General features: G+C 37.5%; 1 protein-coding gene across 2 annotated transcripts in view; it reads left to right on the top strand.

Annotated features, from left to right (window-relative positions):
• LOC143038133 (uncharacterized) overlaps positions 1-25,150 on the top strand; it is a 100,046-nt gene that overhangs the window by 60,834 nt on the left and 14,062 nt on the right. The window contains exon 8 of one of the 2 annotated variants that reach the window (XM_076207135.1): positions 12,649-13,212. The exons of the other annotated variant lie outside the window; for it this stretch is intronic. Within the exon in view, the coding sequence (XP_076063250.1) occupies positions 12,649-13,212 (564 nt within the window). The remainder of the gene's footprint in view (positions 1-12,648; positions 13,213-25,150) is intronic. 2 annotated transcript variants of the gene reach the window in all.

The following is a 25,150-nucleotide window of genomic DNA, read 5'->3' as shown; positions in this document are numbered from 1 at the left end:
TGAAATAGCAAACTGGATTCTGAAAGAATGCAGGAATGAACTGGCAGACAAAATACATAGCATAATAAGCAGTTCCTTAAAAGAAGGAAAAGTTCCAGAAGATTGGAAAAAAGCAAATATAGTACCTATATATAAAGGAGGAAATAAAGAAGAACCTACCAACTATAGACCAGTCTCTCTAACAAGTACAATAGCAAAAATATGTGAAAGAATTATCAAAAGTAGATGGGTAAAATACTTGGAAAAAAACAACGTACTAAATCCAAGGCAATTTGGATTCAGACAAGGACGATCATGCGTCACCAATTTAATATGTTTCTATTCAAGGCTAATAGATATAATACAAGAAAGAGATGGATGGGCTGATTGTGCATTTCTAGACCTAAAAAAAGCTTTTGACAAAGTACCACATAAGAAGTTGCTTAAGAAATTAGAATATGAAGGAGGAATACAAGGTAAATTGCTAAATTGGATGGAAGACTTTTTGCAAGAAAGAAAAATGAGAGTAGTGATAAGAGATCAGCACTCAAAATGGAATGAAGTAATAAGCGGTGTCCCGCAGGGAACAGTTCTGGCCCCAATAATGTTTGCTATATATATTAATGATATGGATGAAGGAATTGAAAGCTATATGAGCTTCTTTGCAGATGATGCAAAATTACTGAAAAGAGTGAAAACTGAAGAAGATTGTGAATCACTACAGAGAGATCTAAATAAAGTACAAGAATGGAGAAGGAAGTGGGAGATGGAGTTCAATACAAAAAAGTGTAGTATAATGGAATTTGGAAAAAGCAAAAACAGAATAACAGGATCATATAATTTGGGAAAAGAAGGAATAAAAAAAGTAGAAAATGAGAAGGACCTGGGAGTCATTGTTATGAATAATATGTCACCTGAGAAACACATAAATAAGATTTTTGGAGAAACTTATAATTTAATAAGAACAATCAAAGTGGCATTTACATACCTGGATGAAGAAATGGTGAGGAAAATCCTAATCACCCTGGTAAGACCAAGATTGGAATATGCAGCAACGATATGGTCACCAAGTACAAAAAAATGTATAAAAAAACTTGAAAGAATACAAAGAGCAATTACAAAACTGGCACCAACACTCTCAAAACTATCATATGAAGAGAGACTACAAAAACTTAAACTACAGACACTAGAGCAAAGAAGAGAGAGAGGAGATTTGATAGCTATTTACAGAATCATGAAAGGCATAGAAATTACTGATAGAGAGAATCTGATAAAATGGGATGACAGAAATACAAGAGGACACGGAAAGAAAATAAAAAAAGACAGCTATAGAAGAGATTTTAAAAAGAACAGCTTTCCTCACAGAGCAATAGACAGTTGGAACAAGTTAGATGAGAAAGTGGTGTGTGCAAAAACAATACATGAATTTAAAAATAGTTTAGATAAAATGAGATATGAAGACGGGACCCCACGAGCATAGCTCCCCTTCCCGTAAAATACAACTAGGTAAATACTAGGTAAATACAATCATTGGATTGACAGCAAAGATTGGAACTCCAGAAAACCCCCCACAATTTTTGTGGATTTCAACGATGAGGGAGTACCTGTGTTGTATTATAAAGGAAGGGGAAAGTTTGTGGTGTAGTGAACAGGTGAAGAAAAAGGAGAAGGGGAGGGATTATTGAGGAAAATGGAAGGAAATGAGGAAGGGGATGAAAGGGTCCCAGACGTCAAAAGGAATGTAAACAAGAGATGTGCAGATGACACAGCTGAAGTCAAACAATTCAGTAAAGGCATTAAAATTAGAAATATAGATAAGAGCAGCACAATGGAAAATGGAGATAATTATTTCTATGGGTTCAATGAGGGAGGAGATGACAACCTCCCCTGATTAGCAAGTCTAGAGGAAAAACTAACAAAAATAAACGAATCATGGGAGGTTAGGTTTAGCCAACTTGCGCTAATTACACAAAGAATTGATAAATTGGAAGAATTAAAGAAGGAGAACCAAAACCTAAATAAAGAAATAGAAAAAATGAAAAGACAGTTAAAAGTAAAGGATGAGAATGAGGAATTAAAGAGGAATAAAAAGAGAATAAAGAGTCCATAGCAAAAGAGGTAAGTGGTTGGAAAAAAGTTCAGGAAGATAGCAAAATTGAATTTAGAGATATAGTGAAACAACAGATGAAGGAAGACACTTAGGACACAGTTATTAAAGTGATGAGAGAGAAGGAGAATATAGTATAAGACTTAGCAGGTAAAAAGAAATGTATAATTATATTAGGAATGGAAGAGAAGCATGATCCAAATAGGACTACAAGAATAAGAGATGAAAAACAAAGAGTGAACAAGGTATTAAAAATATTTCAAGAAGGTGAACAGGAAATAGAGAAAGAAATTGAAGAAATATATAGACTAGGGAAATACAGTATAGACAAGACCAGACCAATTAAGGTTAAATTCAGGTCACAAACGATAGCAGAGAATGTCTTATTAAAAACAGGAAAACTAGTAGAAAGTGATCAGTACAAACAGGTATGGATAAAAAGAGAGATGAATAAAGAGGAAAGAGAGGAAGAGAAAACAAATAGAATCGAAGCTAGGAAAAAAAAAGAGAACAGAACAGAGTCAGACAAAGAGAAATTCTATAGGAGAGTAGTGGATATAAAAGTGAGGAAATGGTTCATAGGAAAGAAAAACAGAAGGGAAACAGAAAACAGGATGGAGGTAACAGAAAATTAAAAGTGTCTTTCATGAATATAGTTGGCTTAATAACAGGCTTGAATGAGCTGAATGATTACCTGAAAGAAAAAGAACCGGACATAATGGGAATTGTGGAGACAAAATTGAAAGGTCCATTACCACCCAACAGTGTAGGACATGGCACTTATAATTATTGGATTAGAAACAGAGGTAAAACAAGGGGGCGGAGCTATGTTCCTGACTAAGAAGGATATAAATGTGAGGAATGTTACATATGGAAAGAATAGAGTAAAAATGATTATGATGGAAATGGATCGAGAAGAGCAGGAAGTTTGTGGTAAATTATGTGCCTCCTAAAACGGCTTTGTGGGAAGAGAGAGAACACAAAAATATGTTAAAAGACACAAGGATAACACCAAATAAGATAAAGGAAGATGGAGGAAGAATAGTTATAATGTATAACACTAATTGTAAAGAAATCTGCTGGGAAGAGATGACAGTGAAGGGTGGAGATGACATATGGGGAAATATACTACTTGATATGATTATAGAACATACAATGACACAATGGATACAAGAGAATACTAGGTATAGAAATGAGGAAGAGCCATCAAGACTGGACCTAATCACATCAGAACCTGTAATAGTGGATTAGATTGAATATAAGACACCACTAAGTAAAAGTAACCACATATTAGTAGAACTGGAACTAAATGCAGAAAAATACGTGGGAAAAAACGAAGAATATAGAAAGGGAAGAATGATGTATGGAAAAACAAATTTTGATAAAATGAGAAGAAAAAAAATTAAAAAGCAGAATGGGAAAGGATACACAAGAAACAAAAATAGAAGAGAAATAGAAAATTTTGACAACAATTTATAAAGAAGGAGTGGAAAAGTATGTTCCAAGACAAAAATAAGAAAGAGGATATGTAAAATGTTGTACAGCAAAAGATGTAGCGAGTTAAAAGATAAAAAGGATAAACCTTGGAGAAAATGGAGGAAATGCAAAACAAAAAAACAAAAATGGAAAATATATACTAGTTATAGAAATGAATATGTACAAGTGCTCAGAGAAGAAAAGAGAAAATATGAAAAGGATGTCATGGAAAAATGTAAAGATCAACCAAAAGTATTTTATAGATCTGTAAACAACAAAATGAAAAACAAACAAGAATTAGTGAAACTATGACAAGGAGGAATAGAATACACAGGAAATAGAAATGGCAGAAATTATGAACAAACATTTTAAATCGGTGAGAACATACAACTTAGAGATGTTGAGTGGGAGGGAAAGTCCCCCCTATAAAAGAGATAGAAGTAACAAGGAATGAAATAATGAATCACTTGAGTAATCTCAATGTTAGAAAATCGCATGGTCCAGATGAAATGGCAAACTAGATTTTAAGAGAATGCAGGGATGAACTAAAAGACAAAATACATAGTCTAATAAGCAGTTCATTGAAGGAAGGAAAAGTTTCAGAAGATTGGAAAAAAGCAAATATAGTACCAATATATAAAGGGGGAAACAAAGAAGACCCTACAAACTATAGACTGGTTTCTCTTACAAGTACGGCAGCTAAAATTTGTGAAGGAATGATCAAAATTAGATGGGTAAAGCATTTGGAAAAAACAGTTTACTAAATCCCGAGGTAGTTTGTATTTAGACAAGGAAGATCATGTGTCACAAACTTGATGTGTTTCTATTCAAGTCTAATAGATATAATACAGGAAAGAGATGGATGGGCTGATTGTGCCTTTCTAGACCTGAAAAAAAGCTTTTGATAAAGTGCCACATAAGAAATTGCTAAAGAAATTAGAAACAGCAGGAGGAATACAGGGCAAACTACTTAATTGGATGGAAGACTTCTTGCATGGAAGGAAAATGAGTTGTGATAAGAGACAAACATTCCAATTGGGATTAGGTGATTAGTGGAGTTCCACAAGGAACAGTTTTGGCCCCAATAATGTTTGCCATATATATTAATGATATAGATGAAGGAATTTAAAGTTATATGAGTTTCTTTGTGGACGATGCAAAAATTTTGAAAAAAGTGAACACCGAAGAAGATTGTGAGTCACTGCAGAGTGATCTCAATAAAGTATGGTAATGCGAGTAGGAAGTGGGAGATGGAATTCAACATTAAGAAGTGTAATATAACGGAATTTGGAAGAAGCAAAAAAAGAATAATGGGATCATATAAATTGAGAGAGGAAGAAATAAAAAAAATGGAAAAAGAGAAGGACCTATAGGAGTCATTATTATGAATAATATGTCGCCTGAGAAACATATAAACAAAATTTTTGGAGAAACTTATAATTTAATAAGATCAATCAAAGTGACATTTACTTACCTGGATGAAGAAATGGCAAAAAAAATACTAGTCACTTTGATAAGACCAAAATTGAAGTATGGAGTGACGACGTGATCACCAAGTACAAAAAAATGTATAACAAAACTTGAAAGAATACAAAGAGCAATTACGAAATTGGCACCAACGCTCTCAGAACTATCATATGAGGAGAGGCTGGCAAAACTTAAGCTACAGACATTGGAGTAAAGAAGAGAGAGAGGAGACTTGATAACTATTTATAGAATCATGAAAGGCATGGAAATTATTGATAGAGAAGATCTAATAAAATGGGATAGTAGAGATACAAGAGGACACTGAAAATAAATCAAGAAAGACAATTATAGAAGAGGCCTGAAAAAGAACAGCTTTCCCCACAGGATAATAGATGTTTGGAACAGGTTAGATGAGAATGTGGTGTGTGCAAAAACGATACACGAATCTAAAAAGTCTAGATAAAATGAGATATGGAGATGGGACATCACAAGCATATCTCCCCTTCCTGTAAAATACAACTAGGTAAATACACACACACTGATATATATATATGTATATATGTATATGTGTATATATATATATATATATATATATATATATATATATATATATATATATATTATATATATAGATATATATATATATATATATATATATATATATATATATATATATATATATATATATATATATAAAACCACATTCTTTGCAATCTTGTGTACATAGCTTTTGCAAATATAAGTTCTAAAAGGGGGACAGCATGAGATTGCACAAGAACACTTTTATTCATGATTGTAACAGCTGAACTTATAAGGCTATAAGAAAAGAAGGAATTATTGTACATACTCACCTGTAAATAGTTAGAGATAATTGTCAAAACATTGAAACATAGCCACTTAAAAATTGCAATGACACACTCAAGCAGTTTTTTTTTCATAACAATATTAAAATAGAATCCAGATAGCAGTTGAGGAAGCTTAGAAGGGACAGTCTCTCTGACAAAGATGATATGAGATCATATGATTAGGGAAGATAAATTAATTTTGGGTATTTTGAGTGAATTATTTACTTTTGTAAGTGATGAAGGTGAGCAAGATCCACATTTATATATACAAAGAATATGACTGGTGTCAGTACTAATCCTTGTGGAATCTCACTTGTAACATATTTCTGTTGTAATAACATTCTTATTTTCAGCAGTTCAAGGAAATCTTCCATCCATTCCAGTGGTATAGTTTTAGCCCTACCTTTTACATTGAGCTTCCATTATAGTCTTTCATGCATGTACACACCATCAAGTATTGTACAGATTTTGTACAAAACAGATTGAAATAAAGTAAGGTGCATTAGAATATGCATGATGGTCCTGCACCACCATAATGGGAGACTTGATTCCTGTCTGTAAGGATTTGCTTACACTTTTAATGCCATTGACCAAGATCCCTATGGATCTTGCTAACAATATTCTTTGTTCTATCATGGCTTAATTTCCTATCTCACAATGTACCAGTTACAGTAATGATTAATTCAGAGATCATTGAGCCCAACCTGTGTAGTACTTTTTGGACTGTATGTGCATGTACATGTCCCTGTGTAAATATATTCATGTCATGGGTATTTGTGAGGCATTAATTGGTTTGTGTGAAGGGGCAAAATGTTGTCCCTAGAGTAAGTCTGATGCTAAATTGTCTAATGTAATGATGGTTTGGTGATAAATGAGGTTCCAGCCTCTCTTACCCATAACTGTTGCCATCCCGCAAAGAGAAAAGAGTCAGCATTAAAATGACGATAATAACGATGTTATCATAAATGTAATGTTGTGCTGTGATGATAGGTGTGACTATAGTTGTTACTATGCTACTAGTGATTGTGATCGTTCAACAAAAACAGGTACAGTACTAATGATAAGAGTGACATAAGTATATATCTGTGTACTTTTTTCTTATTCTATATATATATATATATATATATATATATATATATATATACATATATATATACATATATATACATATATATATACATACATATATATATACACATATATATATATATATATATATATATATATATATATATATATACATATATATATGTACGAGTATATACAGGGTGAGAGGGCTATTTGAGGAAAAGTTTAGTGATAAATTAAAACAACTATAACTTAGTAGTTAACAAACATATTTAACTAAATTTCATGCAGAAAGTCTCAATAACCTTATACATTATTCTCTTAATCCACCTTCAGCTTTTATAACTGCTTCAATACGAGTCCTAAATATTTGACATGTCTGCACTAAGTAGTTTTTGTTAACCTCAGTCATCACTTCAACAATGGCAGTCTTTAGTGAAGCTATGTTATTATAAGGATGTTGATTAGTTCCTCTTTCAACAATGCTGTAGATGTAGTAATCCATAGGATTTGAATATGGTGAGTTTGGAGGTCACATGTTTGGTGTTACACGACTCGGTGGCGCGGTTGGTAGAGCGCTGGACTGGGAAGTACGGTGGAAGTACTGGTTCGAATCCTGCCCGGGGCCGAAATTATTTCGGTATCACTGTGCTTTGGGTCGTTACTCTGACTCTCGTGGGCGGGGAGTTGGGGGTGTGTATGTGTGATGGGTCATAGCATTACCCATAGATCGGTCATATGAGCTCTGAGCTCTCTTCTGGGAGGGAAATAGCTGTCGATCACGACTCCGACTCCAACATGTGATCAAAAAGACCAAGGTGAATACACACATGTTCATAAAGATTATCTGACATCCATTCTTGAGTCGAAAGAACTTTGTATGGTCTTTCACTGCGTACTTTATTTATCCAAGGCTTGACAATTGTTTCCAGCACTTCAGTGTATCCAGCCGCATTAACCATAAGACCCAGTTGAAAGAAATGAGGTAACATAACATAACCTTTGTTGCTAACAACTCCTAAAATCTTCACAGTTGCTGGAAATTTGGAAATTTAGTGTGCATTACCCTGGGAACCTCTGAAGGATCTGCACATAACCATCTATCATTCCTGTTAAAACTTTGGTCTTGGTCGAAGTTCTTCTCATCAAAAAAAAAAAAAAAAAAAAAAGGCATGCCATCCTTGTTAGGGTTTTTAATCTTGCTAAGCAACAGCTTTGCATGAATCAAGTGGGTTTTCTGTGTCTTTGGAGACATGAACTGACCCTTCCTTAGCATGTATGACTTGTACTGAATGTGCTTGTGCACCACCGTTCTGATAAGCCACTTTGACACCTGAAGTTCTCTGGCAGTGCTCCTTATTGATTTTCCAGGATCATCATTGATAATGTTTTGAAATTGATGGTTGAAATGTGGTATTCTTACAGTGTCCGAATGTCTGCAGTGCCTTTTCCTCTTGGATACAGCTACAATATTTTCACCAGCAGCTTTCTTTCCTACACGAGCTTTGTGAATGAAGGATCTTACAACATTCGGAAACTTGGCGACCTCTAAATCACTGTATTCTGCACATATAGTGATGATAACTGTGTGGCTTTTCATTTCTTGTATTATATTGTCTGCCATGGGTGTCTGTCAAGACAAAAATGTATAGTAATCCAATTGAAGATAGTAATATAATGAAAATATTGTGTCCTCAAATAACCCTCAGGCGGCGTCGAGGACACTAGTCTGCCGCCAGTCGTGTAATCTCGTGGAAGGTTACACTGGCGGTTTTAGTCGTGTACGGGCGGTCTCTCTTCGTATGGTGTCGAGGACCACCGTCTGCCACCAGGCCATTCCTATCGGCTACACTCAACCGACGCGAAGTTTCTGGTCCTTGCCGTGGGTCACGGCGGTGGAAAGGGGTGGAGGGTGGGTTCTCGTCAGGCTCCATACGTGAAGAGCTAGAAATTTTAAAGGAAAGTAGTAAGTGTATGTTATTTGATACTCACGAAGGCTGGCGACGTCGGTTGTGAAGCTGGAGTGGGTAGAGGTGCAATCGTCACTTGGAGGGGACGGTTGCGGAGGGGTGGTGTGTAGTGTAGGATATGTTGCTCACTGGGAGGTGCGCTGAATGAAGTCTTTTAGAACGGCTGACCCTGAAATCAGCGCGCTGAGCTTGGGCCTTTCATGACCTATTGGAGTCACGTGGCTTCGTTCTATAAGTAGGGGAATGATTAACATTTTAAGTAGTATTACTTACGGAGGGGGTGCACGATGCATTTGGTGAAGTTGCGTGCCGGACGGCTCTGCCTTGAGCAAATGTTGCGTAGGGTCGTGGGAAGGTAGCTGGTGAACCCGAAGTAGGTGCACGGGGCTGAATAAAGTCTTGTGGGCAGTTGCCTCGATTTTTCTGAATCTGGGTTGGATTCCGGGGGTTTGATTGAAGTCTTGAAGCCCATGCATTGGGTATGATTGATACTGGACTTCGATGGGTTGCACAGGACGTTCTTGTGACTTGATTGGATTTTTGTGCGGTGATGTGTTGAGTTTTGTCTTGAGACTGCGTTGCTGGGAATCACTGCTCTGGGCTGACGATTCTAGTTGTGGACTAGCCGCTTCTTTCGGAGGCTGTGTAGACTTTTGTAGACACAATGACATTATCATTTGCAGCGGATGTCCTCATCTCTGGGAGGGGGGCTACCCCTCAACAGCAGGTGGTACCAGGTGGAGGATGTGCCCCAAAGAAGCTAAGGGTTGCCTCGGAAGGGGAGACGGTGAGTGGTGGGCTGAGTCCTAGGTGAAGAATGGCCGTGGCTCTACACTCTAGTGGGTAGTAGTTGAGGGGCTGTTGCATCTCGGCTCCACAAATTTTGCATCGTTCGTGATTGTCTTTCCGCACGTAGCACTTGCCACCCATAACGATATGCTAGGCAGATCCTGTGGATGTTATATTCCGCCCTTCTACCAAGAGGTAGGTGGACTGCTTTGTACCTAGTGACGAGGTAGTACCACAGCGCTGATTCCGAAGTATGAGGTTTGCTGCTGTGGTTGGTCCTGGCCATTAATTTGGCCTTCTTGATGGTGACGCCGTTGATCTGTATGATCGTGGGTAATAGGGGCAGTGTGATTTTGCTGAACCTCGTCGCTGCCTTGGCAGCAGCATCCATAATAGTGTACCCTGGAATCCCGATGTGACTGGGGATCCAGTGAAATGTTACAAACCTCTCATGCTGGTCCAAAAGGTGCAGCGAGTACTGAATTGATGTCGTTAAGTAGATGTCATCCGTTGTCTTTCCGGACCGGGGGATGTCCGCAACACTCTTTGAGTCTGTGTGGATATGTTCAGTCTCGATCTTTCACAAGGAGAGGCGATTGAGTGACCTCTGAGCCATTTGAAGTAGGCACCTGCCCCCAGTGACCACTAACGTGAGGTCGTCTGCATAATAGAGGAGGCAATCATCCTCCCCTAGATCAAGGAGAGCCAGATCTTCCATGAGCACGTTGAAGAGGGATTCCATTTTCCAATCTGTGGTATAGGGATAGGTGTCCCTGGAATCGCACTCTTGCTACCCTGTCTGTTAGGCAGTCTGCAACCCAGGTCAGGCGTGTGCTTTGGACGCAGACAAGGATGCAAGAATAACAGAAGCACTTGCTAACTCGAATACTTTTTCCAGATCCAGAAACACCACAATTGCAGACTGACTACCGACCACTTCTAGAAGGGCTGCCACACACTGGCATTCCTTTTATAAGACTATATGTATTGTGATGGAAGGGTGGTAAGGAGTACCGCCTTCCACGGCCGTGAACTTGAACTTCGAGCTCGCACTTTTTCTCGCTGTAGACCGTGAGGAGGTGGGGGATGTCCTCGGGGCCGCTAGGAGTGTCAGCTGGTCGTACAGATCTTGTACAACCTTCATCATGAACACTTGCGTCAGAGTCAGTCACCCCTATTCACTTCATCATGGCAGCAGCCATGGTGGTCATGAATTCCTTCGTGCTCTCCTTTGTCATGGGAGGAGGGGTGGCCTGGGGAGGGGCCTGAGGGAGAACGGGATCACTCGGCTACTGCTACCACCGACGGTATGGGAGAGGGTATGTCAAAGACGGCAGGGGAGGTGGCTTGGGGTTGGAAACCCTATGGTAGAGTAGTCGGCGGTGGTTGCGTGCGAAGTTATTGAAAAATTGTTAACAGTACAGTACAAACGTAAATGTATACTCGTTTGAATTCAAACTGAAAGCGAAATACCGAGAATCACTAAAGCCCCTTATTGACAGATAATGAAACTAAGTAGTATGTTATTATTCATATTTGTTTTTAGATTATTAAATGCCATGATACAATACAATATTTATGATGCATTTTTTGACATTTAAATGCGATTTTATACGTTTTACAGTTCTTTTAGTGTTTTTACATTTTAACATTACGTAATGTAGCGACTTAAGCCTGAGTTAACCGCCATAACTCGAAATTATATTTTTGATATTTTTGAAAACTGACTTATGTACGGAAATGGTGTAATTGGAAAAGACGTGAGCCGATGTGTAACTGTATATATATATATATATATATATATATAAAGATATATAAAAATATATAAAGAGAATTATATATGTAAATATATATATATTTATATATATATATATTGAATATATATATAAATATATATATATATATATATATATATATATATATATATATATATAAATTATATAAGGAAAAGGTGGAAAAAAGAGTCACGGGTCTCGTTCCGAGTTTATTCGTGACCGGTTTAAAAAAGTAGCTTCTTCAAGAGGAATGTTGAAGCTACAAGCGAGACCGATCAGGAATAGACTCGGAACGAAACCCGTGACTCTCTTTTTTCCACCTTTTTCAACTTGTCACAATGTCTCAACACATATATATATATATATATATATATATATATATATATATATGTGTGTGTGTGTGTGTGTGTGTGTGTGTGTGTGTATGTGTGTAAGATAAAGGTGATTGTTTTCTTGTATTGCAGCTGCATGCCAATGCTTTTGGTAGGTGTTAAGGATTTTTCTTTCAGTAAATTAGTCATGCTCATGGAAGAAATGGTAAGAAATACTTGAAGAGTTGCTATTCCATGTGCCTTTGCGTTCACCTGTTGTGTGGTGCATAATTCTTTAGCTTTGCAGATGGTCAAATGTATTTATTCTCAGTGAAATCGTAAGGTTCATATCCAGACTTGCCCATGGCTCAGATGAGAATCTCTTCACTAAGGTTGAAGTGACCAGGTTTGTTTTCCTGGGGAGTTGGGGTGGGAGTTAAGGTTTTATTGCCCATTGCGTTGCAGAACCGAATTAGATCTGATAAAAAAAGTTCAGGCTATTAATATTCTCTTGTGGTGAGATGTGGTACCTCCTAAAAGTGATATCTTGAACTTCTCAGTGGAGTTGGCAGATCTCACATGAAGAGAAGTGTAATGACAGAAGCGCTATATATAAAGCAGCTTCACTTCTGAAAAAAATCTACCTCATACTTTTTGTTGTAGGCACTCTGCTGGGTCATTACTCTTGTGTTTTCAGCCAAATTTGCCAGATATGTCGCAGTTACAACTGCTGCCTCTTTTAGGCGACCAGTCTAACTGTTGATGAGACACATTCTTTGGGATCATTAATACATGTTAGATGGTTACTTTAACTAAATCTCGCATCCTTCCCACCAGCAGCTGATCCACTTTGACTTACAGTAACTATAGCAAGAAGTTGGCTGATAGGAACAAAGAGAGGCTTGGTAGACGACAATCGAAATCCGGTGTTGCGTCGGATGATCCTGAGGCGCCTTCTGAAACCAAGACCGATGCCAACAGAACATCAGAAATGCAAACTAAAGAAGAAGAAGCGAAATTTGAACCAACAAAGACACCAGAAACACAAACGGATCAGCAAAAGACGCCCGGGGAGGAAACAGAAGGTCTAGAACCACGTAGTGACCCAGAAACGCCGAAGACACAAGAAGACGAGCTGCCCCGATCCAAGGAAACACAAGTTGAACGACCCAGGGACTCAGACCTGCAACAAAAGGACGGCGACGGGAAGTTCGACCAAGAACTTTCTGGAGTTGAACGACCCAAGACCTCAGCAGTGCAACCAGAGACACAAAACTCCACCTCTGAGGGCCACAAGAATAAGTCCCAAGGGTCATCTGAGGACCGCAAAGATCCGGCCTTAAAGGAAACCGGAGTACAGGCCGACATTCCCCAGGACGCCTCCACCTCTACGTTCCATGACGACATTTCACTGGACTGGGATCGGTAGGAGGCACTGAAGGAGGAGGCTAAAGCGAAAAAAGGAAGTTGGAATTGCGAAACTTGAGTTTGAGGTGTTTCCTTTTTTTCATAGCAACATACCCATACCGATACACTGTAATAGACAAAATCGGGGTATCAGATGAAGTTGGAATGTGGATAATGAGCATGCAGATCAAACTACCAAGTATATGATGGATGTGTTTGCGAGGTGTGTACCTAACCTACTCCAACCTAATCTACTCAGAGACACGTTGTATGGTATATGCTACAGGTTACTTTTGCATAATATTCCGTTTTTGCCTATTCTACATCTCTGCAGACTAGAGCTATCAATTTTACAAGAAAAATATGGGTGTTCCCAAGAGAACACACACAAGAGAACACACACACACACACACACACACACACACACACACACACACACACACACACACACACACACACACACACACACACACACACTTTCAACGAACGGACGGCTTGACGAACGCTCTGAAGAAAAGTGCAGATTGTGGATACCAACGCAAAGAGAAGTGCCTTTTTGTATTTGCAGGGGGGGGGGAATTGCTCGTGAGGTAGTGGGAAAGTAAGGAAAGAGGAGAGGGGGAGGGATTACTGGGGAAATGGAAGGTAATGAGGAGGTGGAGGAAATGGCCCAGGCAGACGGGCGGAAGGTCAACATGAAACGACCACCGGATGATGAAATGGCAAATAAAAATGTGAAGATTAGAAGTATAGATAGGAGCAATATAGTAGAAAGTGATGAGAATATGTTCAAGGGATTTAAAGAGTGTGGGGGGGACACAACCCACCCCAGACTGAAAAGACTAGATGAGATAGTTGATAATGTGATCGAAGACTTGGAACGTAAGTTAGGTAATTTAGGCTACATTATACAAAGAATTGAAAGATTGTAAGAACTGGAAAAGGCGAATAAAAACTTAACTGATGAAATAGAAGACCTAAAAAGACAGTTAAGAGAGGTAAAGGGGGAGAATGAGGAATTGAAGAAGAATAGTAATGAAAACAGTGAGAAAATAGCTACAGAAGCTAAAAATTGGAGAATAACTCAAGAAGGGAATAAGGTTTCATTCACTGACATAGTCAAACAGCAATTGAAAGAACATACTGAAGACTCAGTTATTAAAGTGATGAGACAAAAGGAGAATATAGTAAGAGATTTAGCAGACAAGAAGAAATGTATAATTATATTAGGAATGGAAGAGAAACACAACACAGATAGAACCACAAGAATCAAGGAGGAAAATGAAAGGGTAAGCAGTTTATTAGAATCAGTTCAGGAAGATGAACCAGAAATTATGAAACAAATCGAAGAGAAATTTAGACTCGGAAAGTATAGCACAGACAAGACCAGACCAATTAAGATTAAATTCAGGTCACAAACAACGGCAGAGAAAATTCTATCCAAGACAGGGAAACTAGCAACAAATGATCAATATAAAAAGGTATGGATAAAAAGAGAAATGAATAAGGAGGAAAGAGAGGAAGAAAAGCAGAAAAGACTGGAAGCTAAGGCAAAAAACGAGGAAAGAACGGAGTCAGAGAAAGAGAGATTCTATTGGAGAGTAGTGAACATGAAACTAAGGAAGTTCGACATACAAAAGAAAAACATAAGGGAAACAGAGAACACAATGGAAGTGGCAGAAAACTAAGAGTGTCTTACACAAATATAGATGGATTAATAACAGGATTGAATGAGCTGAATGATTATTTGAAAGAAAAAGAACCGGACATAATGGGAATTGTAGAAACAAAATTAAAAGGCCCACTACCACCCAACAGTGTAGGACATGATGCATACAATTATTGGATTAGAAACAGAGAGAAAAAACAAGGGGGTGGAGTTATGTTCCTGACTAAGAAGGATATAAACGTGAAAGGTGTCATATATGGAAAGAATACAGTAGAGATGATTATGATAGAAGTGGAAGACCGAGATAAGAAGAGCAGAAAATTTGTGATCAATTATGTGCCTCCGAAAACAGCCTCATGGGAGGAGAGTGAATATAAAAGTATGTTAGAGGACACAAAGATAGCATTAACTAAAATAATGGAAGACGGAGGAAGAATAGTTATGATGGGCGACTTTAATTGCAAAGAAATCTGCTGGGAAGAAATGACAGCAAAGAGTGGTGATGACTCATGGGGAAATGCTCTACTTGAGATGATTACTGACCATTCAATGACACAATGGATACAAGAGAACACTAGGTATAGAAATGAAGAAGAACCATCGAGGCTAGACTTAATAATTACATCTGAACCTAGAATAGTGGACAAGATTGAATATAAAACACCAATAGGTAAAAGTGACCACATATTGATTGAACTGGAACTTAATGAAGAAAAATATATGAAAAGAAATGAACAATATAGAAAAGGAAGAATGATGTATGAAAAAACAAACTTTGATAAAATAAGAGAATTCTTCCAACAAGAAAATTGGGAAGAAATATACAAAGAAGAAACATCAGTGGAAGAGAAATGGAGTATTTTGACAAAATTTTACAAAAGGAGTGGAAAAGTATGTCCCAAGACAAAAACAAGAAAAAGAATATGTAAAATGCTGGTACAACAAAAGTTGTAGGGAGTTAAAAGACAAAAGAGACAAAGCCTGGACCAGATGGAAAAAAGACAGAAGACCTGAAAAATGGAAAATATATACTGGTTATAGAAATGAATATGTACAAAAGTGCAGAGAGAAAAAAAGAAAATATGAAAAAGATGTTATAGAAAAGTGTAAAGATCAACCAAAACTATTCTACAGATTTGTAAACAATAAACTGAAAAACAAACAAGACTTGGAGAAATTGAGACAAGGAGGAGTTGAATACACTGAGGAAATGGAAATGGCAGAAATTATGAACAAACATTTTAAATCAGTGTTTACAAGGGAAAATATACAACCTGAAGAGATTGAGTGGAAAGAAAAAGTCCCCCCTATGGAAGAAATAGAAGTAACAAAGAATGAAATATTGACACACTTGGGTAATTTTGATGTCAGAAAATCGCATGGGCCAGATGAAATAGCAAACTGGATTCTGAAAGAATGCAGGAATGAACTGGCAGACAAAATACATAGCATAATAAGCAGGTCCTTAAAAGAAGGAAAAGTTCCAGAAGATTGGAAAAAAGCAAATATAGTACCTATATATAAAGGAGGAAATAAAGAAGAACCTACCAATTATAGACCAGTCTCTCTAACAAGTACAATAGCAAAAATATGTGAAAGAATTATCAAAAGTAGATGGGTAAAATACTTGGAAAAAAACAACGTACTAAATCCAAGGCAATTTGGATTCAGACAAGGACGGTCATGCGTCACCAATTTAATATGTTTCTATTCAAGGCTAATAGATATAATACAAGAAAGAGATGGATGGGCTGATTGTGCATTTCTAGACCTAAAAAAAGCTTTTGACAAAGTACCACATAAGAAGTTGCTTAAGAAATTAGAATATGAAGGAGGAATACAAGGTAAATTGCTAAATTGGATGGAAGACTTTTTGCAAGAAAGAAAAATGAGAGTAGTGATAAGAGATCAGCACTCAAAATGGAATGAAGTAATAAGCGGTGTCCCGCAGGGAACAGTTCTGGCCCCAATAATGTTTGCTATATATATTAATGATATGGATGAAGGAATTGAAAGCTATATGAGCTTCTTTGCAGATGATGCAAAACTACTGAAAAGAGTGAAAACTGAAGAAGATTGTGAATCACTACAGAGGGATCTAAATAAAGTACAAGAATGGAGTAGGAAGTGGGAGATGGAGTTCAATACAAAAAAGTGTAGTATAATGGAATTTGGAAAAAGCAAAAACAGAATAGCAGGATCATATAATTTGGGAGAAGAAGGAATAAAAAAAGTAGAAAATGAGAAGGACCTGGGAGTCATTGTTATGAATAATATGTCACCTGAGAAACATATAAATAAGATTTTTGGAGAAACTTATAATTTAATAAGAACAATCAAAGTGGCATTTACATACCTGGATGAAGAAATGGTGAGGAAAATCCTAGTCACCCTGATAAGACCAAGATTGGAATATGCAGCAACGATATGGTCACCAAGTACAAAAAAATGTATAAAAAAACTTGAAAGAATACAAAGAGCAATTACTAAACTGGCACCAACACTCTCAAAACTATCATATGAAGAGAGACTACAAAAACTTAAACTACAGACACTAGAGCAAAGAAGAGAGAGAGGAGATTTGATAGCTATTTACAGAATCATGAAAGGCATAGAAATTACTGATAGAGAGAATCTGATAAAATGGGATGACAGAAATACAAGAGGACACGGAAAGAAAATAAAAAAAGACAACTATAGAAGAGATTTGAAAAAGAACAGCTTTCCTCACAGAGCAATAGACAGTTGGAACAAGTTAGATGAGAAAGTGGTGTGTGCAAAAACAATACATGAATTTAAAAATAGTTTAGATAAAATGAGATATGAAGACGGGACCTCACGAGCATAGCTCCCCTTCCCGTAAAATACAACTAGGTAAATACAACTAGGTAAATACACACACACACACACACACACACACACACACACACACACACACACACACACACACTTTCAACGAACGGACGGCTTGACGAACGCTCTGAAGAAAAGTGCAGATTGTGGATACCAACGCAAAGAGAAGTGCCTTTTTGTATTTGCAGGGGGGGGGAATTGCTCGTGAGGTAGAGGGAAAGTAAGGAAAGAGGAGAGGGGGAGGGATTACTGGGGAAATGGAAGGTAATGAGGATGTGGAGGACTTGGCCCAGGCAGACGGGCGGAAGGTCAACATGAAACGACCACCGGATGACGAAATGGCAAATAAAAATGTAAAGATTAGAAGTATAGAGAGGAGAAATACAGTAGAAAGTGACGAGAACATTTTCAAGGGATTTAAAGAGAGTGGGGGGGACACAAACCCCCCCCAGACTGATAAGACTAGAGGAGAGAGTTGATAAGGTGATCGAGGACTTGGAACGTAAGTTAGGTAATGTAGGCTCCATTCTCCAAAGAATTGAAAGATTGGAACAACTAGAGAAGGCTAACAGAAACTTAACTGAAGAAATAGAGGACCTAAAAAGACAGTTAGGAAATGTAAAGGAGGAGAATGAGAAATTGAAGAAGAATAGTAATGAAAACAGTGAGAAACAATAGCTACAGAAGCTAAAAATTGGAGAATAACTCAAGAAGGGAATAAGGTTTCATTCACTGACATAGTCAAACAGCAATTGAAAGAACATAATGAAGACTCAGTTATTAAAGTGATGAGACAGAAGGAGAATATAGTAAGAGAATTAGCTGACAAAAAGAAATGTATAATTATATTAGGAATGGAAGAGAAACATAACCCAGATAGAACCGCAAGAATCAAAGGAGGAAAATGAAAGAGTAAGCAGTTTATTAAAATTAGTCCAGGAAGATGAACCAGAAATTATAAAGGAAATTGAGGAAAAATTCAGACTCGGAAAATATAGTACAGACAAGACCAGACCAATTAAGATTAAATTCAGGTCACAAACAACGGCAGAGAAAATTCTATCCAAAACAGGGAAACTAGCAACAAATGATCAATATAAAAAGGTATGGATAAAAAGAGAAATGAATAAGGAGGAAAGAGAGGCAGAAAAGCAGAAAAGAATTGAAGCTAAGGCAAAAAACGAGAACAGAACGGAGTCAGAGAAAGAGAGATTCTATTGGAGAGTAGTGAACATGAAACTAAGGAAGTTCGACATACAAAAGAAAAACATAAGGGAAACAGAGAACACAATGGAAGTGGCAGAAAACTAAGAGTGTCTTACACAAATATAGATGGATTGATAACAGGATTGAATGAGCTGAATGATTATTTGAAAGAAAAAGAACCGGACATAATGGGAATTGTAGAAACAAAATTAAAAGGCCCACTACCACCCAACAGTGTAGGACATGATGCATACAATTATTGGATTAGAAACAGAGAGAAAAAACAAGGGGGTGGAGTTATGTTCCTGACAAAGAAGGATATAAACGTGAAAGGTGTCATATATGGAAAGAATACAGTAGAGATGATTATGATAGAAGTGGAAGACAGAGATAAGAAGAGCAGAAAATTTGTGATCAACTATGTGCCTCCGAAAACAGCCTCATGGGAAGGAGAATGAATATAAAAGTATGTTAGAGGACACAAAGATAGCATTAACTAAAATAATGGAAGACGGAGGAAGAATAGTTATGATGGGCGACTTTAATTGCAAAGAAATCTGCTGGGAAGAAATGACAGTAAAGAGTGGTGATGACTCATGGGGAAATGCTCTACTTGAGATGATTACTGACCATTCAATGACACAATGGATACAAGAGAACACTAGGTATAGAAATGAAGAAGAACCATCGAGGCTAGACTTAATAATTACATCTGAACCTAGAATAGTGGACAAGATTGAATATAAAACACCAATAGGTAAAAGTGACCACATATTGATTGAACTGGAACTTAATGAAGAAAAATATATGAAAAGAAATGAACAATATAGAAAAGGAAGAATGATGTATGAAAAAACAAACTTTGATAAAATAAGAGAATTCTTCCAACAAGAAAACTGGGAAGAAATATACAAAGAAGAAACATCAGTGGAAGAGAAATGGAATATTTTGACAAAAATTTACAAAAAAGGAGTGGAAAAGTATGTCCCAAGACAAAAACAAGAAAAAGAATATGTAAAATGCTGGTACAACAAAAGTTGTAGGGAGTTAAAAGACAAAAGAGACAAAGCCTGGACCAGATGGAAAAAAGACAGAAGACCTGAAAAATGGAAAATATATACTGGTTATAGAAATGAATATGTACAAAAGTGCAGAGAGGAAAAAAGAAAATATGAAAAAGATGTTATAGAAAAGTGTAAAGATCAACCAAAACTATTCTACAGATTTGTAAACAATAAACTGAAAAACAAACAAGACTTGGAGAAATTAAGACAAGGAGGAGTTGAATACACTGAGGAAATGGAAATGGCAGAAATTATGAACAAACATTTTAAATCAGTGTTTACAAGGGAAAATATACAACCTGAAGAGATTGAGTGGAAGGAAAAAGTCCCCCCTATGGAAGAAATAGAAGTAACAAAGAATGAAATATTGACACACTTGGGTAATTTTGATGTCAGAAAATCGCATGGGCCAGATGAAATAGCAAACTGGATTCTGAAAGAATGTAGGAATGAACTGGCAGACAAAATACATAGCATAATAAGCAGGTCCTTAAAAGAAGGAAAAGTTCCAGAAGATTGGAAAAAAGCAAATATAGTACCTATATATAAAGGAGGAAATAAAGAAGAACCTACCAACTATAGACCAGTCTCTCTAACAAGTACAATAGCAAAAATATGTGAAAGAATTATCAAAAGTAGATGGGTAAAATACTTGGAAAAAAACAACGTACTAAATCCAAGGCAATTTGGATTCAGACAAGGACGATCATGCGTCACCAATTTAATATGTTTCTATTCAAGGCTAATAGATATAATACAAGAAAGAGATGGATGGGCTGATTGTGCATTTCTAGACCTAAAAAAAGCTTTTGACAAAGTACCACATAAGAAGTTGCTTAAGAAATTAGAATATGAAGGAGGAATACAAGGTAAATTGCTAAATTGGATGGAAGACTTTTTGCAAGAAAGAAAAATGCGAGTAGTGATAAGAGATCAGCACTCAAAATGGAATGAAGTAATAAGCGGTGTCCCGCAGGGAACAGTTCTGGCCCCAATAATGTTTGCTATATATATTAATGATATGGATGAAGGAATTGAAAGCTATATGAGCTTCTTTGCAGATGATGCAAAATTACTGAAAAGAGTGAAAACTGAAGAAGATTGTGAATCACTACAGAGAGATCTAAATAAAGTACAAGAATGGAGTAGGAAGTGGGAGATGGAGTTCAATACAAAAAAGTGTAGTATAATGGAATTTGGAAAAAGCAAAAACAGAATAACAGGATCATATAATTTGGGAGAAGAAGGAATAAAAAAAGTAGAAAATGAGAGGGACCTGGGAGTCATTGTTATGAATAATATGTCACCTGAGAAACATATAAATAAGATTTTTGGAGAAACTTATAATTTAATAAGAACAATCAAAGTGGCATTTACATACCTGGATGAAGAAATGGTGAGGAAAATCCTAGTCACCCTGATAAGACCAAGATTGGAATATGCAGCAACGATATGGTCACCAAGTACAAAAAAATGTATAAAAAAACTTGAAAGGATACAAAGAGCAATTACTAAACTGGCACCAACACTCTCAAAACTATCATATGAAGAGAGACTACAAAAACTTAAACTACAGACACTAGAGCAAAGAAGAGAGAGAGGAGATTTGATAGCTATTTACAGAATCATGAAAGGCATAGAAATTACTGATAGAGAGAATCTGATAAAATGGGATGACAGAAATACAAGAGGACACGGAAAGAAAATAAAAAAAGACAACTATAGAAGAGATTTGAAAAATAACAGCTTTCCTCACAGAGCAATAGACAGTTGGAACAAGTTAGATGAGAAAGTGGTGTGTGCAAAAACAATACATGAATTTAAAAATAGTTTAGATAAAATGAGATATGAAGACGGGACCTCACGAGCATAGCTCCCCTTCCCGTAAAATACAACTAGGTAAATACAACTAGGTAAATACACACACACACACACACACACACACACACACACACACACACACACACACACACACACACATATATATATATATATATATAATATATTATATGCATACATACATATATCTATATACCATGAGCTTTTCCCCATTATAAGGGAGGTGGCCAAGTCATAGGAACGTACCTACTCCTACCCATTCCACTCCCATCCACCACCCTTTCCCCTATTTCATCTTAGCTGCTCATGAATGATGGGTCATCCCTCTATCCCGCCCACTGCCCTGGGTCCGAAGCAATGTAGCAAGACACAGTACATCCACAGCATAGCAGTTTCATTAAATCAGCGACCCCCCTTTTCCGTTCCCTAATGCAGAAAAAAAAAGAGTTATCCCTTCGGGCTGCGTCAAAATATTCACAAATAATCACACCCCATCGCTCCTTTCCTTGCATAACAGTATCACCTATACACAGCCACTCTCCACTTATCTCTGTCTCCTGCCTCCTCCCTTCCTTGCTCAACAGACATTCCCCTCTTGCTAAACGCCCCCTTCACCCCATCAATCCATCTCATCCTCGGTCGTTCCCTCAAGTTTATTCCTACACTCCTTCCACACCTCTTTTCGTAATCTTTCATCACTCATTCTTTTCATGTGTCCAAACCATCCCAATAATCTTTCATCATCCCTATCTACCATCTCACTCCAGCTCTCCATCTCACCTCGTTTCTCACTCTATCCAATCTTGTAATCTAACCATACTTCTCAAATATTTCATCTTAAACACATTTAAAAAAATTCTCTCTGCCTCACCTCTTCATACAATCTCCTCTTTGCATCAATTCCCAGTTGCCTATTTCTCATAACACTTTTTAATCCCCCAAGGCATTTATTTGCTTCTCTCAATCTACAATTTACCTCCACCTCCACTCCTCCCTTTCTTGTCACATGTGACCCCAAATACCTAAAGGTATCCACTTCCAGCCTATCTCCTTTTAGACTTTCTTCCAACTCACTGTCATCCTCTACCCTTACACATCTCATCACCTTGCTTTTACCCACATTTACCTTCAACTCTCTCATATCGCATACCTTCCCAAACTCCTTCACTAACTCATTTAATTACTTCGTTGACCCTGCTACAAGCGCAGTGTCGTCAGCAAACAACAACTGGATCACGTCCCACTTTTCTCTCCATTTTCTTTAACCATCTCAAGTCCTCCTGCACCATCCCATCTTTTTACACATTGAACAGCCATGGTGACATGATACATTCCTAACGCAGTCCTACTTTTACTTCAAACCACACACTCTTTCCATTCCCCATTGTAACACAGGCTCTCCTACTCTCGTAAAAACTCTTGATTGCCCTTAACAGCTTTCCTCCGATCACATCTGCAAAACCTCCCACAGTGCTTGTCTGTCTACCCAGCCATAAGCCTTTTTCAAATCCATAAATTCTCCCCCCCCCAAAAAAAAAAGAAAAAAAAAAATCCCACATTTTTCCTTTAGCTTTCTCATATATTTGTCTCGCCACAAAAATTATCCACAAAACCCCTGCCTTTCCTAAACCCACACTGTTCTTCACCAATTACTCCCTCTGTTCCTCTCCCAGTTCTCTTAAAACCCTCCCATAAGCCTTCCCAACTACAATCAACAAACTTATCCATCTAAAACTACAGCACTCATATTTGTCCTTTTTTCCTTGGTAAAGTGGAACTATACAGGCACTCCTCCAGTCCTCCGGCACTCTACGCTCCCTTAGACACACAATAAACCTCAGTAGCCAGCCCACTATTACTGTTCCTCCTTCAGACACTCTGCATGACACCTATCTAACCCAGGTGCATTACCTGTTCTCATCCTTTCTTATTTCTCTTTCATTTCCTCTCCCATCACCATCATTTTCTTGGTACCTCCCACTGTTACCACCAATCCCTCCCTATCCTCCCCCACATTTAACAGCTCTCTAAAATACTCTGCCCATCTTCCCCTTACCGCCTCCTCTTCCGTTAAGATCTGTCTGTGCCTTTTACACTTTTACATTTTCTTCTCTGCTTGACTCACTTCCTCACCATTTTATTGCTTTAAAAAATTTCTGTCATAGTTTCCCCCCCGTTTTACATATATCCTTTTTGCGTCCTTTATATTTTGTTTTGTTCCTCTTCTTTTTTCTTTATATCTCTCGTAATTTTCTTTTATCCTACTTAGCAACCAGTCCCTGAATGCTCGCTTCTTTTCTACTACCTTCTTCACTTCATCATTCCACCACTCACTACCCTTCTTTCTATTCCCTCCTATTCTTCTTGTTTCACGCACCATCTTTGCACACCTTGTCACTTCCTCCTTGAAATACCCCCATTCCTCTTCCACACATATTTCTACTCTATCCTTAACCACCTCTCACATTTCTCTCAGCTTCTCCTTGTACTCCTGTCTTTTTTCCTTCTCGTTTAAAGAGTTCACATTAAGCTCCTCTCTACCTTCCGCCCTTTTTCTCTTTCTCCACCTATCCTCCACTCTCAACTTGCCTTCCACTAAAAAATGATCTGATATTCCCCCACTATCTCCCCTAAGAATATGGACATCCAGAACTCTCCTTACCCTTTTCCTGGATACCAGTACATAGTCCATTAATACCATATGAACCACTTTTCCATCCACCACCCTCTCCCATTTGTACTTATGCTTTACTTTCCTCCTAAATATTGTGTTAGCTATCATCAACTCTTTTTTCTAAACACATCACCATTAACTTTCCACTATGATTTTTACCAGCCACTCCACATCTCCCAACAACTCCATCTATTGGTTCATCCCCTACTTTAGCATTGAGATCTCCTAATACCACTACACTGACATTCTTCCCAAAAATCTCAATGCACTGATTTAAGTCTGTCCAAAAAACCTCTCTTGTACGCTGTTCTCACTACCAGATCCATATGCGCTTACAAAGAATAACATTTCCTCTCCCAGTTTCACCTTCATCCACATTACCCTTAAAGAAATCTCCTTCCACTCCACCACTCTTACCTAGCTCCTCACTTATAGAGCCATCCCTTCCCTTCCTCGTCCTTTCCTTCAGACACTCCACTACACTTCCAATCTCTTAAAATCACCCCTCCCTTTCAATTTAGTTTCACTCAATGCCAACACACCATCTTCTTTCTCATAAACATTTAAACTATCTCTTCCCTTTTGCTCTCATCTGTACCACACCCACACACACATTAAAAGATCCAAAGCTTAGGGTTCTTATGCCTCTTA

This window comes from Oratosquilla oratoria, chromosome 23, assembly GCF_046742065.1.
Source record: "Oratosquilla oratoria isolate Oo_2021 chromosome 23, ASM4674206v1, whole genome shotgun sequence".
Lineage (NCBI taxonomy): Eukaryota > Metazoa > Arthropoda > Malacostraca > Stomatopoda > Squillidae > Oratosquilla > Oratosquilla oratoria.
This window is presented reverse-complemented; position numbering and strand designations above follow the sequence as displayed.